The sequence below is a fragment of the Macaca fascicularis genome, chromosome 10 (assembly GCF_037993035.2).
Source record: "Macaca fascicularis isolate 582-1 chromosome 10, T2T-MFA8v1.1".
NCBI classification, from domain to species: Eukaryota; Metazoa; Chordata; class Mammalia; order Primates; family Cercopithecidae; genus Macaca; species Macaca fascicularis.
This window is the reverse complement of record NC_088384.1, coordinates 26791315-26806045: the sequence shown is the minus strand read 5'-3', so window position 1 is coordinate 26806045 and position 14731 is coordinate 26791315. Positions and strand designations below refer to the sequence as shown.

The 14731-nt window shown below is 49.2% G+C and overlaps 1 protein-coding gene across 1 annotated transcript; it reads right to left on the bottom strand.

Annotated features, from left to right (window-relative positions):
* Window positions 1–587: 587 nt before the first annotated feature.
* Window positions 588–13516, bottom strand: LOC102116103 (beta-crystallin B2). The gene is made up of 6 exons (XM_005567755.4): window positions 13489–13516; window positions 11682–11761; window positions 7800–7918; window positions 4832–4964; window positions 3168–3310; window positions 588–849 (listed from the first exon to the last, which is right to left on the bottom strand). Exons 2-6 carry the CDS (start codon window positions 11733–11735, stop codon window positions 681–683), a joined length of 618 nt encoding a protein of 205 aa, XP_005567812.1. The 5' UTR covers window positions 11736–11761; window positions 13489–13516; the 3' UTR covers window positions 588–680.
* Window positions 13517–14731: the final 1215 nt, after the last annotated feature.

The window sequence follows — 14731 nt, the reverse complement described above, 5'->3', positions numbered from 1 at the left end:
GCTTAGATGTTGTGTAGATTCTTAAATTACTAACAGTTGCCCGCAGCCATATGATGAATGAATGAACACACTCACAAACGTGGCATTCTGACCTCTCCCTGGGCTGGAGTGGGGGATTCAGGGTTCTTGGCTTCTCTTGCAAATCAAAAAAGACTCCCAGACTCAAGGGGATAATGTGATAATGTGAGAATGGCGGGCAGTGAACACGTTTTTAAGGGCTGGGGCACCCATCACATGCCCCTGAGAATGACTGTGCTCAGCAACCAGCATGTAACAGGGGGCTCAGGAGCTCAACCAAGCCAGCCACTCAGAGGCAAGGGAATTTCAAGTCAGATGAAGAAATAAAGGCTCAGAGAGGTTGGGCACTGTGTCCAAGGTCACACAGCTAAGCAGCTGCAGAACCGTAAGATTCAATAAGGGTTCTGTTGCCCTACTCCTAGCCCAGATACATGCTGATTCTCATTTCTCTCTCGCTGTCTCTCTCTCTCTCTCTCTCTCTCTCTCTCTCTCACACACACACACACACACACACACACACACACACACACCCCAGCTGCTGGGGGGATCAAAGACCCACAGCAGACAAGTTGCAAGTCACACTTTATTCACTCTCTGGTTGGTCTGGAGGGTTCCTGGGCAGCAGGTCTGGGTCCTGGGAAAGAGGCATGGTGGGGAGGGTACTAGTTGGAGGGGTGGAAGGCGCCACGTTGGTGCCACTGCATGTCGCGGATGCGGCGCACAGACTGCACCTGGGGGTGAGGGGCCCCAAAGTCGCTGCTCTCCTTGTAGTCTCCCTTCTCCAGCAGGTACTGCAGCCCGCGGTAGCCGGGGTACTGGTAGCCAACCCACCTGCAGGACCAGAGGTGAGGGGAGGGTGAACCGGGGGAACAGGAAGAGAAACAAGAGAGAAGCGAGGGGAGAGAGCATCCATAAACCACTAGGAAGGGTGAAGCCTGCCAACCATTGCCACTTCCCAGGAGTAAGCAGGACACCCTTTCCACCCCACCCTTCCAGCACTAAGCCTCTGCTTTCTTCCTTCTCTTGATGGGGAGCTCACTGCCTCCTGAAGCAAATTTTGACTGAAGGCCTGGTACTGGGGTCAGAGCAAGGGGGTGGTATCTTAAGCTCACTGAAGTTTAGAATAAGTCAGACCTTCGAACGATCTCCATCCACTGCTATCCCACCTCCAAGCCCAGCTGCAAGGCCAAAGAAGAGTTGGGGGAGGTTCCAGGGGCCTTCTGATGAAAGAGGTTCCAGGGGCTACTTAATGAAAGTGCTGGTCTTCTTTCCAGAAAATGGCACACGGGCCTGGCCTGCAAGGACCTGCCTGGCCAGTCTCTATGGACATATCCAGCACTACCTTCGCATTCTTACGCTCCCACATCTCTGCATTCCAGCCAGTGGCCTTTGTAGAGTTTCTCAGACCTACCAGGCTCCCCCCACATGCACCACAGGGCCTTTGCACATGCTGCTCTCATTGTCTGGGACGCTCTTGCTTGGCCTCTTTACCCCCGCAATTCCTACTGTTTCTTGAGATCTCAGCTCAAGAATCTTTTCTCCAAGGAAGTAGCTTAGACTTATGTGGATTCTTAAATTATTAACAGTTGCCCCTTCTAGACTGTTGGCTACACAGGGCAGAAGCCAGATCTCTTTAATCTCCTTCACCCTGGGCACCTAACACAATGCCTGGCATATGACAGCACTGACAAATTGAATGAATGAATGAATCAATGAATGAATGAAGGGAATGAGGGAATGAAGGAGAACAGGAGCACAGAACTTTGCACACCACTTTAGGAGTTTGACAAACCCCAAGAAGCCAGTATGTTTGGCTAAACTGGTTCTGTTGGGGGGAAAGAGCCTTAATTCATAGCACTTGCTGATTTCTATGCTGTAAATGCACCCACTGTGGCTGGTTTCAAGCTACCAATGATTAGTCAATCAGTTCACACAAATTCTGAAAATGTAAGAGTCGGTTCCAGGCTGGGCGCGGTGGCTCATGCCTGTAATCCCAGCACTTTGGGAGGCCGAGGCAGGCAGATCATGAGGTCAGGAGTTTGAGACTAACCTGGCCAACACAGTGAAACCCCGTCTCTACTAAAAATGCAAAAAATTAGCTGAGCGGCCGGGCGCGGTGGCTCAAGCCTGTAATCCCAGCACTTTGGGAGGCCGAGACGGGCGGATCACGAGGTCAGGAGATCGAGACCATCCTGGCTAACATGGTGAAACCCCGTCTCTACTAAAAAATACAAAAAACTAGCTGGGCGAGGTGGCGGGCGCCTGTAGTCCCAGCTACTCGGGAGGCTGAGGCAGGAGAATGGCGTGAACCCGGGAGGCGGAGCTTGCAGTGAGCTGAGATCCGGCCACTGCACTCCAGCCTGGGCGACAGAGCGAGACTCCGTCTCAAAAAAAAAAAAAAAAAAAAAAAAAAATTAGCTGAGCTTGGTAGTGGGCACCTGTAATCCCAGCTATTTGGGAGGTTGAGACAGGAGAATTGCTTGAACCTGGGAGGCGGAGGCTGCAGTGAGCCAAGATTGTTCCACTGCATTCCAGCCCGGGCAACAGTGCAAGACCCCATCTCAATTAAAAAAAAAAAAAAAAAAAAGGCTGATATAAGCTATTTCCAACACACTGCTGCCCAAAGCTCATCTGTGGACCCCCCATGGAATCCAAATTTTTTACCATGAGAAATCCCCCATTGCTGATGGCCAGGGTCGATGTGCCCAGGAACTTCCATTCAGAGGAAAATGACACCTCCTGTTCCCAAACTTAGGGACACATGCAGTCAAAGGCAGCATGGGCTGGTCCTCCTGCTTCTCAGCTTTCAGACTACTCAACTCATTCCTTCCCTCCTGCCTCAACCTAATCCTCCCTCTGCCTCAACTTGCCCCTCTGACATACATGTCTTGCTCACTGGGGCTGAGGTAAAGGCCAAGGTTTCTCCACTCCAAAGGCCATTTCCCCAAAGGCAGCTCTAGAGAGAAATTCAGGGGCTGTAAGCCACCTGTGGGCAGAGAATTCCCATTTACTTTCCAGTGGGAAGCCAGAGGTCAGCAGAGTACACTGATGTGTGCAAGATCACCAGTGTACACAGGGCAGAGCAGGACTTAGGACCCCAGAGTCTCAGTTCCTGGGGCAGGGTGAGCCAGGGCTGGCAATGCGCTTACGTGCCACTCTGCACCCGCACAGATGACACCTTCTCCTGGTAGCCGTGGGCGTGGAAGCTGGGGACGTCGTCATCTATGATTTCCATCTTCTTCCCGGTGAAGTTGGGGTTTTCATAGAGGATGATCTTGTGCTCTTGGCTGTCCTATTGGCAGAGGATGTGGGGAAGTGAGTATGAGTGACAGGGCCCAGGGTTGGCCTTCCCACCCCATGCTCATGCCCCAGAGTTGGGATCCGCATGTCCCACACATCACTCTCTACCCAGTGCACCTACCACGTGTCTATGACAACTGCTGTTGGATCGCAGCCATTTGTTAAGTTTCTACTGGGCCATTTTCATGTAACAGACACTCTGAAATGCTACACTTTGGGGAATATTTGATTCTGAAATGTCATTTTTTCCTCCTATGCCTCAAGTTTCTCTTTTATAAATGGCAGCTACAATCTACCACCCACTCACAAGTGCACACCCACACATGCACACACAGGCACACTCACAGGCATACACACACAGGCACACACATGCACACACACACATGCACACAGGCGCGCACACACACGCACACCCACACGCGCACACACACATGCACACACACGTGCACACACACATGCGCACACACACACAAGCACACACAGGCACACATGCACACACAGGCACACATGCACACACACACGTGCACACACATGCACACACAGGCAGGCACACACACACATGCACAGGCTAATTGTGCCTCTAATAGGCACCTGAGATATTTTGATTTTTCTTCATTTCTACATCTCTTCCCATCCTCCTGTTCCTGTAACATTTTCCTTAGTTATCTAATCCTTTAAACATTTTCAGTTTAAGATAAGATTTTCAGATAAGAAAACCCTTATCCCTTAGACATAAAATCCTTTTATGCCATTTGGCAGATGAGAAAAATGAGGCACAGAGAGGTCAAATGACGTGCTCAAGGCCACACAGATGGGAGCAGCACAGCCAACATGGGAACCTGGGTCTGTGGGGTGTGAAGTCCAGTGTTCTCCAACCTTCCAGTAGGTCCTGGGAGGAGCTAGACTGGGCTTGGAGGGTTTGGGAGTGTAACTGAGCAGTGATGGGCCCTGTCCCCTCCCCGACAGTTTACACACTCACACACTAGTAAGAATCGGGATCTCAGAAGCACTGAAAACTCACACTGGCACGAGTCTTGAAGAAGAGCTAAACCACCTTCTCCTCCAGTCCTGAACTCAGAATTTCTTGTATTTCTGATGGCTATTGATTATTGAGCAATAACTCTGTGATGGGAGTTGCCCAACCCTGCGGGGTGGGGGGCACCAACCACGTAAAACAGAATGTGAATAGTGCCCTCTGGGGCATTTCATAGTCTTGTGATTGGAGACCCCTGGAGTTGCGCAGCGTGACAACCCTCAAGCTAATAAGCACATTGGAATCTCAGGACAGTAGATACCAATATGCCCATTTTACAGATGAAGAAACTGAGGCTCAGGGAAGTAAAATGACTTTTGCAAGGTCACCCAGTGAGGAGGTTCCTCACCAATCAGAAGGGGCACAATGCTAGAGGGGCAGGCTCTTTCCTGGTCTCAGGACCTCCGGCTCCAAGGTGGCAAAGACAGAAAGTAGGATGATGGGCAGAGAGAGAAAGTAGGATGATGGCAGGGGGCTCACCACTTTGATGGGCCTCAGGGAGCTGAGGGAGTCTGTCCTGCGGCTGCTGGTCCACGAGTCCCAGCGGGGGTACTCGCCCTTCTCAAACACAAACTGCTCGCCCTTGCAGTTGGCCTGTTCATAGCCCACCCAGCTGCCATGGAGACAGAGAGAAAGGGGGCAGGTCAGTTCCACTCCAAGCTTCCTATGGCAGGATCCTGGCTACTCACGTTGGCCCCTGGGGTTCACTCTTGCCCAACCCGGCAAGATGTAGTAGCCCCACCCGAACCTTAGCACGGCAAATCCAAGCGCACAGTCCCCCCAGTTATCCAGAACTCAGTGCTATGTTGCCTTTAACCACCTGGAACACAGTTAAGAAATAAGAAGGCGGTCTAAATAACGGCCCGCAACAAATACCAATATATAGACGCCATGCACTAAAGCCAATAGTATGCTGGTAAGTTAACAGCCAACTCTCAAAAAACAAAACAAAAATTAACACTCTTGATTTGCAGCGTTTGCCAATTTCCATGGTGTAAATGCTCCCACTGTGGCAGATTTCAAGGTATGGCACGGCTGCAAGTGGAGCTGGGGAGAGAGATGCATAGTCAGCCTTCACCACTGAGAACTGACCCCAGACCCCCTCGGTTGTGCCCAAATCCCTCTCTTTGGATCTGTTTCTTCTCTTGTCCCTGTTGTTAGACTCTGCCCAAACTCTGGTTTTGTAGATCCACATTAGAAGAAAAATAGTACATTAAGGAGGGAGGGATGGCCTTCAGGTCGGGCATGGCTAATAGAGGAAGGCAAAAAATAGGAGAAAAAAACCCACAAATCTCAAAATGATTAGCATTCTGGGGCCAACCAGTGCAGAGGCAAACATTTCAGCATGTGCAATAATGGCTGTTCAGAGGAATAATCTAAGTTATTAATGGAAGAAGAGATCATGTTTATTATCCTCTTTTGGAAGAGTAGTCTTGATCCAGCAATTCTACTTTAGGCAATGGGTCCTTAGAAAACAGTTGTCAAGGGGCCAGGCGCCATGGCACATGCCTGTAATCCCAGCACTTTGGGAGGCTGAGGCGGGCGGATCACCTGAGGTCAGGAACTCGAGACCAGCCTGGCCAACATGGTGAAACTCTGTCTCTACTAAAAATACAAAAAATTAGCTAGGCACGGTGGTGCATGCTTGTAATCCCAGTTACTCGGTTGTCTGAGGCAGGAGAATTGCTTGAACCAGGGAGGCAGAGGTTGCAGTGACTTGAAATCGTGCCATTGAATTCCAGCCTGGGTGACAAGAGCTACAACTCCATCTCAACAAAACAAAACAAACAAACAAACAAACAAAAACAGTTGTCAAGGGATCACAGATATCTGAATAAGGATGTTCATTGTGGCATTGTTTATAATATCCAGTAACTGAAAAACTTATCCTACAATCAGGGCCTGGATATGGCATATTCAATCATGGACTGTTACAAAGCCATGGTAAGTAATGGCATAGGATGTGGGTTATCAAATGTAACTGGTGTAACTATCACCAGGTAAGCTTGTTAAATGCAGATTCCAGGCTCTAGAGCTAAGTTTGATTTAGTGGGACTGACATGGGGCCCGAGAACCTCCATTTTAAAGCATCTCCCTTCTGGGAATCTGATGTGAATTTTCCTCAAACGACTTTGAAAAGCACCAACATAAAATGCTATTTAATGACATGGAGAGAGTTCATGCTACCTTGTAAAATTTCCAAAGTGAGTAATAAAACATCATGTTTAGTATGATCCAAGTTTGATTTGATTATACACACACACACAGAGAGAGAGAGAGAGAGAGAGAGAGAGAGAGAGAAACAGAGAGAGAAAGCGAGAAGGAAATCTAAATTCATACCAAAATCTTAATAATGGTTACTTCTGAGTAGTGAACAGAAGTCATACGGTTTTTTGCTTTAAACCATATCTTCTTAGTTTTAAACAATAAATGATAGTTAATAAAAATATTAAATGTTATATTTTTTAAAAAAGAAAGCAGAAGAGTGTAAAATCTCTTTGGGAAAGTTTTTTTCATCAAAATATTTGAAAAGGCAGCTGAAAATCAGATGTGACGCTTAAACAGTCAAATCTCAGTTATCCAGAAAGGGATTCTCTTAGACACAACAGATTCCCTGAGCATGTCAGATGACCAAGGCTTGGCATAGCCACTGCTTTAGCTGTGTTCTGCACATCTTCAGGTTCTGACCCATGTAGGGCCGTGGAACTCTGCAGAATTCCCTGAGAACCTTGAGGTGTGGTATGGCTCACCTTAGGATCTCCAGCTGTATCTGACTTACTGGCCACCAGTGGACATTTCTACATCCTGAGGCTTTGACAGAGAAGGAGTGACGAGAGAAGCTGTGGTTTGTGTCCCAGACACTCTGCAGGCTCACATAAGACTATGCTCAGCTACATGACATAAGGTGAGTCAACCATTCAGCTCCCCTTCTCTCTTGGATACAGACCTGGCCCCCAAGTGTGCCAAAAAATCTGTAAAGACCCAGTATTGTCAGGATTTGGGAAGGGAGGAGTGGATGCAGAGCTGGGACATCCAGCCTTAAACCTCCCAGGATTGAGGACACTCCTGGAGCCAGAGACTGGCAGTTCTAAAAGCTTCATGAGTCACTATGTCCATCTTCCTGCCTTGACCTCTGTATCAGGCTTTCTACATGACCCTTTCCCTTCATCCCCAGAGCACATGGTCATCCTTATCCTACAGAGGAGGAAACTGAGGCTCAGAGTGGGAAGGTCCTGGCCCAACACCACACAGCCTAGAAGTGGTGGAGCCTGGATTTGAACCCAGCTCTATCTGACTGCAAAGCATGAATTATCTCCATACACTGCCAGTCCCCAAAACTTGATCCCCAGATTGCAGACAGGAGAACAGCAAGGGTAGATTCCTCCAGTCCACAACCTGATCACCTCACCCAAAGTCCGTGACCAGGAGAGGCCACCCAGGTACTTACGGTCCAGCCTGCACTAGGACAGAGCCTGCCTTCTCCACGCCAGTCTCCTTCAGGTTGGGGCAGGGCCCATTGAGCTCATGCGAGTGACCTTGAAAGTTTTCCTGCTCAAAGATGATGATCTGCAACAGGAAGCGAGACTCAGACCCTCATCATGATGAAGAGAAGTGACAGTTGGCTGGTAGACGTGGGGAGGGAGCTCAGAGAACCCAAAGGATGCTGAAGGGTTCACCTCCAGAGCGACAAACCAAACATAAAAATCAAACAGCCCTGGCTCTGGCTATAAGCAGCTGTGGGACCTTGAGCCTGCATTTGTCCTCTCTAAGCGTCAGTCTCCCCGTCTGTAAAATGGGAAATAAAGACAGAACCCAGGCTGGGTGTGGTGGCTCACACCTGTAATCCCAGCATTTTGGAAGGCTGAGGTGGGAGGATTGCTTGAGCCCAGGAATTTCAGACCAGCCTAGGCAAGATGGCAAGATCCCACTTCTAATTTTTTTAAAAAGAAAAAGAGGCTGGGCGCAGTGGCTCAAGCCTGTAATCCCAGCACTTTGAGAGGCCGAGACGGGCGGATCACGAGGTCAGGAGATTGAGACCATCCTGGCCAACACGGTGAAACCCCGTCTCTACTAAAAAAAGTACAAAAAAACTAGCTGGGTGTGGTGGCGGGCGCCTGTAGTCCCAGCTACTCGGGAGGCTGAGGCAGGAGAATGGCATAAACCCGGGAGGCGGAGCTTGCAGTGAGCTGAGATCCGGCCACTGCACTCCATCCTGGGCGACAGAGCGAGACTCCATCTCAAAAAATAAATAAATAAATAAATAAATAAATAATAAATAAAAAGAAAAAGAAACGAAGACAGAAACTGCCTTGTGATATTGTTTGTTAGAAGGATTCAGGGGAGCATAATTTGCACACCGTATTTGCTCGGCTTGTGGGAGACATAATTATGTTAATTAAGAGATGTTGTACAGATTCCAATAAGTGGCAGAGCTGAAATTGGAGCTCAGGCTTGTCTGATGCAGCTGAAATGGAAGCAACACTTTGCGAACCCTAACAGGTGCATGTAGCACCTGGGATCTGGATAAGTGCAGTTTCTGAGGGAACAGGTCTGGGGTGCAGCCCTGGCTTCTGCATTTCCAATCATCTCCCAGGTGATGCTGGTGCCACTGGCTTATGGACCAAATTAGGAGTACTGACGTGCTAGACCACGCGTTTGAGCTTCTCCTCCTCCCATTAGAGCTGCACCGGTACCTTCATATACACCCCTTACCTCCATTTCACCCATAAAACTACACACACCTGGGCCCTTTCTCCAAGCCTCCACAGAATTCCCAGGTGTCCCTATGAGCTCCCCCTTGAAATACTTCTTAAGAGGACTTCACTCCCCTTGTCTCACCTGGTATTATCAGCCCAAGGGAGGGGGCTCACGAGATCCCCATCAGGGAAACTGAAGCTCTGCAAAGTGAAGAGACCCACCCAACATCTCCCACATCCAAATTAACTATGAGGCTAGCTGCCACTTTTCATGGTTCCAGTGAGAATTTTGGAGGCAGAGCTTTTTCAGCCACATCTCCCCAGCAAACTGCCCCTGGATGAAAAGATGGGCTCAGGTCAGCACACTCCCAGTCGGGGAAGCTACAGAATCGACATGGTCAGCACAGGCTGGATAAACATAGCCCTGACTCCCAGGCCTGGGATTAGCCACACAAAGAAAGGAAAAGGGGTGCCCCACAGGGCTTAGAGATGAATTCCATGGGCTCAATCCAGCCTTTACAATCAGTGACCCAGCCCTTTACGGTCATTGACTCGGCCAGAGATAGGATCAGGAGACAAGGGCTCCATTGTGTCCTGTTACATCCAGTTGTGCAAACCTAAAAAGCAATTCAATACTCTGGGCCTCAGTTCTCTCATCTGTAAAATGAGGAATCAAGAATATGGAAGTTCGGGGCTAGTTTATTATTACGCCAGCCTGGGAGACAAGGGCTTGTGGGCGGTTACCACATAGTATTTGTGCTGCGTGTGGGAGACATAATTACGTTAATTAAAAGACATGCTACAGATCCCACGTGAATAAGTGGAAGAGCTGAAACTGAAGCCCAGGCTTGTCTGATGCAGCTGAAATTGAAGCAGCACTTTGCGGACTCTAACCTGTGCACGTAACACTGGGATCTTGATCAAATGCAGTTTCTGAGGGAGCAGGCCTGGGGTGCCCACCTGAAGAGGGTTAGGCAGGTGAGGAAGGGTAGTTTCTCCATGCATCTGAAAGCCCAGAAGCTCAGAGGACCCAGGAGCTCACTAGCGTTGTTATTATTAATCGATAGAGTGGAGGGCAACATTTTACAAATTGTCTAATCCTTTAAAACTGCACTGTCCCACACAGCAGCCATTAGTAATATATGGCTACTGAGCACGCATAATTAGTCCATACTATTACTTATACTGTGCTCTAAGTGTAAAATACACATCATATGTTGAAAATTCAGAATGGAAAAAATAATGTAAAATATCTGCCTAATAATTCTTATATTGATTATACATTAACATGCTCATCTTTTGGATATATTGGGTTTCATAAAATATAATATGAAAATTAATTTCACCTGTTTCTTTTTACTTTTAATGATGTGGCTACTAGAAAATTTTGCATTACCTATATGGTTCACATCATAGGTCTAGTGGACAGTGCTTCTTGCTTTTTTCCAAACTCACCCAGCTCATTCCCACCTTGGAGTCTTTGTGCCTGATGTTCCTTTTGTCTGGATGCTGTCATCAACCCTCACCCCCATTTTTAATTTTTCTGTGGAGATGGGATCTCACTATGTTGCCCAGGCTGGCCTCAAACTTTTTGGCTCAAGCAATCCTCCCGTCTCGGCCTCGCAAAGGCACCCCCAATTTTTACATAGCTGCTTCCTCACTTGACCCAGGTGTGTGCTCAAAGTCCCCTCCTCAGAGAGGCCCTCCTGGAACACCTGAGCTAACACAACCACTGCGACTCTCAGGAGCCCCTTCCCCTAGTTTACATTTATTTGTAGCACTTCTCACTACTGAAAATCATATATTCATTTATTTATTGTCTGTCCTTCTTCTGGAAAGTAAGCCCCATAAGGGACAGATCGGGGTAAGCAGGTGAGGGGCTGCATCTGCTCAGGCTTCCCTGGCCCAGGAGGCACCAAGTCAGACCAACGGGCCATTCCTGAAGGAACCTGTGCCTGGGGTTACCAAAGCAGAGAGGCACAGGAGGGCAGCCAGCTGGGTGCTCCTCGATAGAGGTTTGAGGGCAGACTCGGTGTGACAAGCCTCTGACATTGTGATAAGATCCTGCTGCCCTTGGGCGGGCAGGTGGATGAGAAATCAAAGAAGGGATTATTTGGTGGTGTTAGGTGGATGCGCACCCCGGGCCGGGTGTTAGGTTGAGCCTGGTTTCTTTGGCTCTTACAACTTTCCTATGCAATAAATCTGACTCCTCCTTTTACAGAGATGGAACGGAGGCTCAGAGGGATCAAATAATTGGCCCGGGTCACACAGCAGGTGCAGAGCCAGGACTCACACCAACCTTCCATCTACTAATCCCACCTCTGACTGAGAATGAGGGTCTACTCCAGTTTCAGGGAGCCCTGTGGACAGTAGGGTGTGGGAAAACAGGTAAGGGAGAGAAACTGAAGTCTCCAAAGCCGGAGGCTGGTACTGGGAATCCCAGCATGCCAGCTATGGGCTGGGGAGGGACTCTCAGAATCAGCCCCAAGTGTGTGGGTAGGGGAGACTGAGTCCCAGAAGGGCAGGGGTGGAGAGGGGGTACCTGTGAAGAAAGATGCCAAGCCCATTTTACAGAAGGGCAACTAAGTCTGGGAGAGGAGCATTGCATGCCCCCTCCTCCGAGAGGTACCCACCTTGGGGTTGAGGGACTGTGGCTTGCCCGCCTGGGTCTGGTGGTCTGAGGCCATGGTGGACTGTCCCGTGCAGGAATGACCTGGAAGACATGGGAAGCAGCAGTGAGGACCTGGAGGGGCCACTGACTTTTTCACTCTGTGGGGACTTGGGACCACTCCTCTCTGGCCCCAAATATTCTTCTTTTCCCCCTGGTTTCAGGCTGTCCCAGAGCTGTGGGGTCCATAAGCAGCTACTTGAACTTCTGTCCTTAGCTTCATTTATATCTATCCAGGCCAGCTCCAGGAGGAGGGAAAAATGAGGTCTACTCAAAAAAAGGGTGGGGGGCAGTGAAAAACTGAGCTTAAATGAGGTCCCAAGTGGGTCCCCAACACTCAACCCCAGACAATGGATACCATGCAGAATATAGAACAGTCAATCCCAGAATTTCTGCCTTTATGCAGAAATTTCCTAAATAAAATTGTGTGGAACAAACAAAGCCTATGCATTGGCTGTATTTTGTGGTGTGGTGGTGCCCAGTTTAGGAACCCACAAAGTTCCCTATCCCCCTGCTCTTTCTCCCACCCTCTCTCTGGGACTCCTCTCCCCATCCCGGTACCTAGACTTCTCTTCTCTGCCACTGGTTTTACGCCTCCATTAGTGAAATCATCTGATACAGAACCCATGTTACAAGAAAGGGAAGAAATGGGTGCAATGGTAGAAACCCAGGCACTGTGGCAGGCAGCAGGATAGACCTGCCTTAGCTATTGAGAAAATCAGAAAAGTCTGGAAAATTGTCAGCCTCTTCCCGCTTCCTGCAGGAGGGGTGGTCAAAGCAGGCTGTGTTTCTCAGGGGTAAGAGAGGAAGCCTGGCCTTACTCTTCAGAGATAACGCCCAGCTTCCAGAAGCCGCCTCCACACGAAAGGCCAAGACTGGATGTTTCCCAGGAGGAAGAAATTCAGTTAAGCACCTTGGGAGCCAAACCTACTGCTCTCCGGCAAGAAACCAGCCCTCTGGGCTCGTCAGAGTGCCTGAGGTTCTGCCCTATCGCTTCTGGGTCCTGAGTGTTCACAGACTGAAGAAGCTCAGTTGGTCCAGTTCAGGAGCAGTCTCTGCTGCCTACCAGAATTGAGACTCTGGGCAGGTCACATCCTCTCCCTATGCCTCAACTTCCTGTTCTATAAAATGGGGGCAGTAATGATGTCTAATAATACCTGTGAACAGGTTGTGAGGATTCAATTATGTAATGTATAAAACCGGAAGCACTTGGCCGTGGTCCCAGAACACACTCAGCATGCAGCGAATGGCAGCAATTGTGGCATTATTAGAGTCATTTCTACCATGCTTTAGTGGCATTGAAATAACCTGTTGCTGGGAGCTGTCACATACCTGAGGCTGCATCCTCCCCCTAGCACTCTCAGAGACTGGGCACAGAGTGGGTGGCCCAGAATTGCAGATGTGGAGGAAAACGGACTCACCCACCTAGAAACAAGGCTGAACTGTCACTGGTTTGATTCTTGCAAAACCCTCAGTTACATTCTCCTCAGCGACTGACAAAACAAGGATGCTGATAGTCTGTTTAATATTAATAATAAAGAACATTGCTGCAATACCGACTGTGTGCCAGGCACTGTGCTGGATGACCTACCTACCTTCTCTTCACAATAAAGAAGCCTTTTGGACCCCCTTCCCGTTTACCAGAAAACTGAGGTTAACAGCATTGAAGTCTCTGCCCAAAGTCACTTGTCAGAATCCAGGTGCTCCCATGCTTTCTGGCAGGGGTGAGGATGACAGAAAGAAGGGAAGACAAGCAAAGGAGGCAATCTTACCGGTGACACCAGCCCCTGCGAGTGCTGTGAAGCTCAGCCAGCGGGAGGTGGCATTTATACCTTCCCCAGAAGTGCCAGTGCCAAGATGAGTGACTGCTGTGTTCCTGCGAAAAGCAGGGTGAGAATGCTGGATTAAGCTCTCACCAAAGCTCGGGTCAGCAAATGCCCACAGACATTGTGTCTCTGCACAATAATGTCATTAGCTTTCAGATTCAGCCGCGCCAGTGCGGTCAGGCGGCTAGGCAAGGAGATGCCCGCTTTGCATGCATCAGCCGTCCGGCTGCCAGCGCTGGGGGCACACTGGGTTCACTGGTGCGCTCAGACAGGCCCTGAGGCATGGCAGACACAGAGGAACATCTCCGTGGACCTGGGGAAGAACAAGTAAAGAAGGGTGGTTTGGCAGAGCCTGGGCTTCATTCATCTACCCATTTATTCATTCAACAAATATTTGCTGGGCATCCATTTGGTGACAAGCTCTGTTCTAGGGGAGAGTGTCAGGAAGAGGACCTACCCCAGCCCAGGCATTTCAGAAAAGCTCTTGGGGGGTAGCGCATCCCTCAGGGATGGAGAAGAGGAAGAATAGGGTCAGGGGACAGGTCCAAGTAGAAAGGGTCCATATACAAGGAACCAGCATAGTGTATTTCGAGAAGACCTGAAAACAGGTTAACAAAGCTAAGGCATGCCATGTGACAAATAGAGCCTGTGCCAGGTGGACAAGGTGGGCAGGGCCTGGTGTTGCAGGGTCAGGGAGGACAATTATGGAGAGTGCATTTTATTCTCAAGGCCCCTGGCTGTTTCTCTTTCTCTCTTTCTTTCTTTTTGAGACGGAATCTTTCTGTCACCCAGGCTGGAGTGCAGTGGTGAGATCTCGGCTCACTGCAACCTCTGCCTCCCAGGTTCAAGTGATTATCCTGTCTCAGCCTCCCTAGTAACTGGGAGTACAGGTGTGCGCGACCAGGCCCAGCTGATTTATTTTATTTTATTTTATTTTATTTTATTTTATTTTAGTAGAGACAGGGTTTTGGCTTGTTGCCCAGGGTGGTCTCGAACTCCTGAGCTCAGGCAATCCATCCACCTTGGCCTCCTAAAGTGCTGGGATTACAGGCATGAGCCACTACACCCAGCCTGTTTCTTAACCACTGACCTAGAGTGAGGCGCTGTTAGATCCCTACCACTGGCCCTGTTGCTGCCACGTGGGTGCCCAGCCTTTACTCAGTTTCTTTTTTTTTTTTTTTTTTGAGAT

Coding starts and splice junctions, on each gene's coding strand:
- LOC102116103 (XM_005567755.4), bottom strand. CDS start 11,735: ATGGCCTCAGACCACCAGACCCAGGCGGGCAAGCCACAGTCCCTCAAC. Junction 7,919..11,681: donor CACAGTCCCTCAACCCCAAG/GTGGGTACCTCT, acceptor TTCCTGTTGCAG/ATCATCATCTTTGAGCAGGA. Junction 4,965..7,799: donor GTCCTAGTGCAGGCTGGACC/GTAAGTACCTGG, acceptor TCTCCATGGCAG/CTGGGTGGGCTATGAACAGG.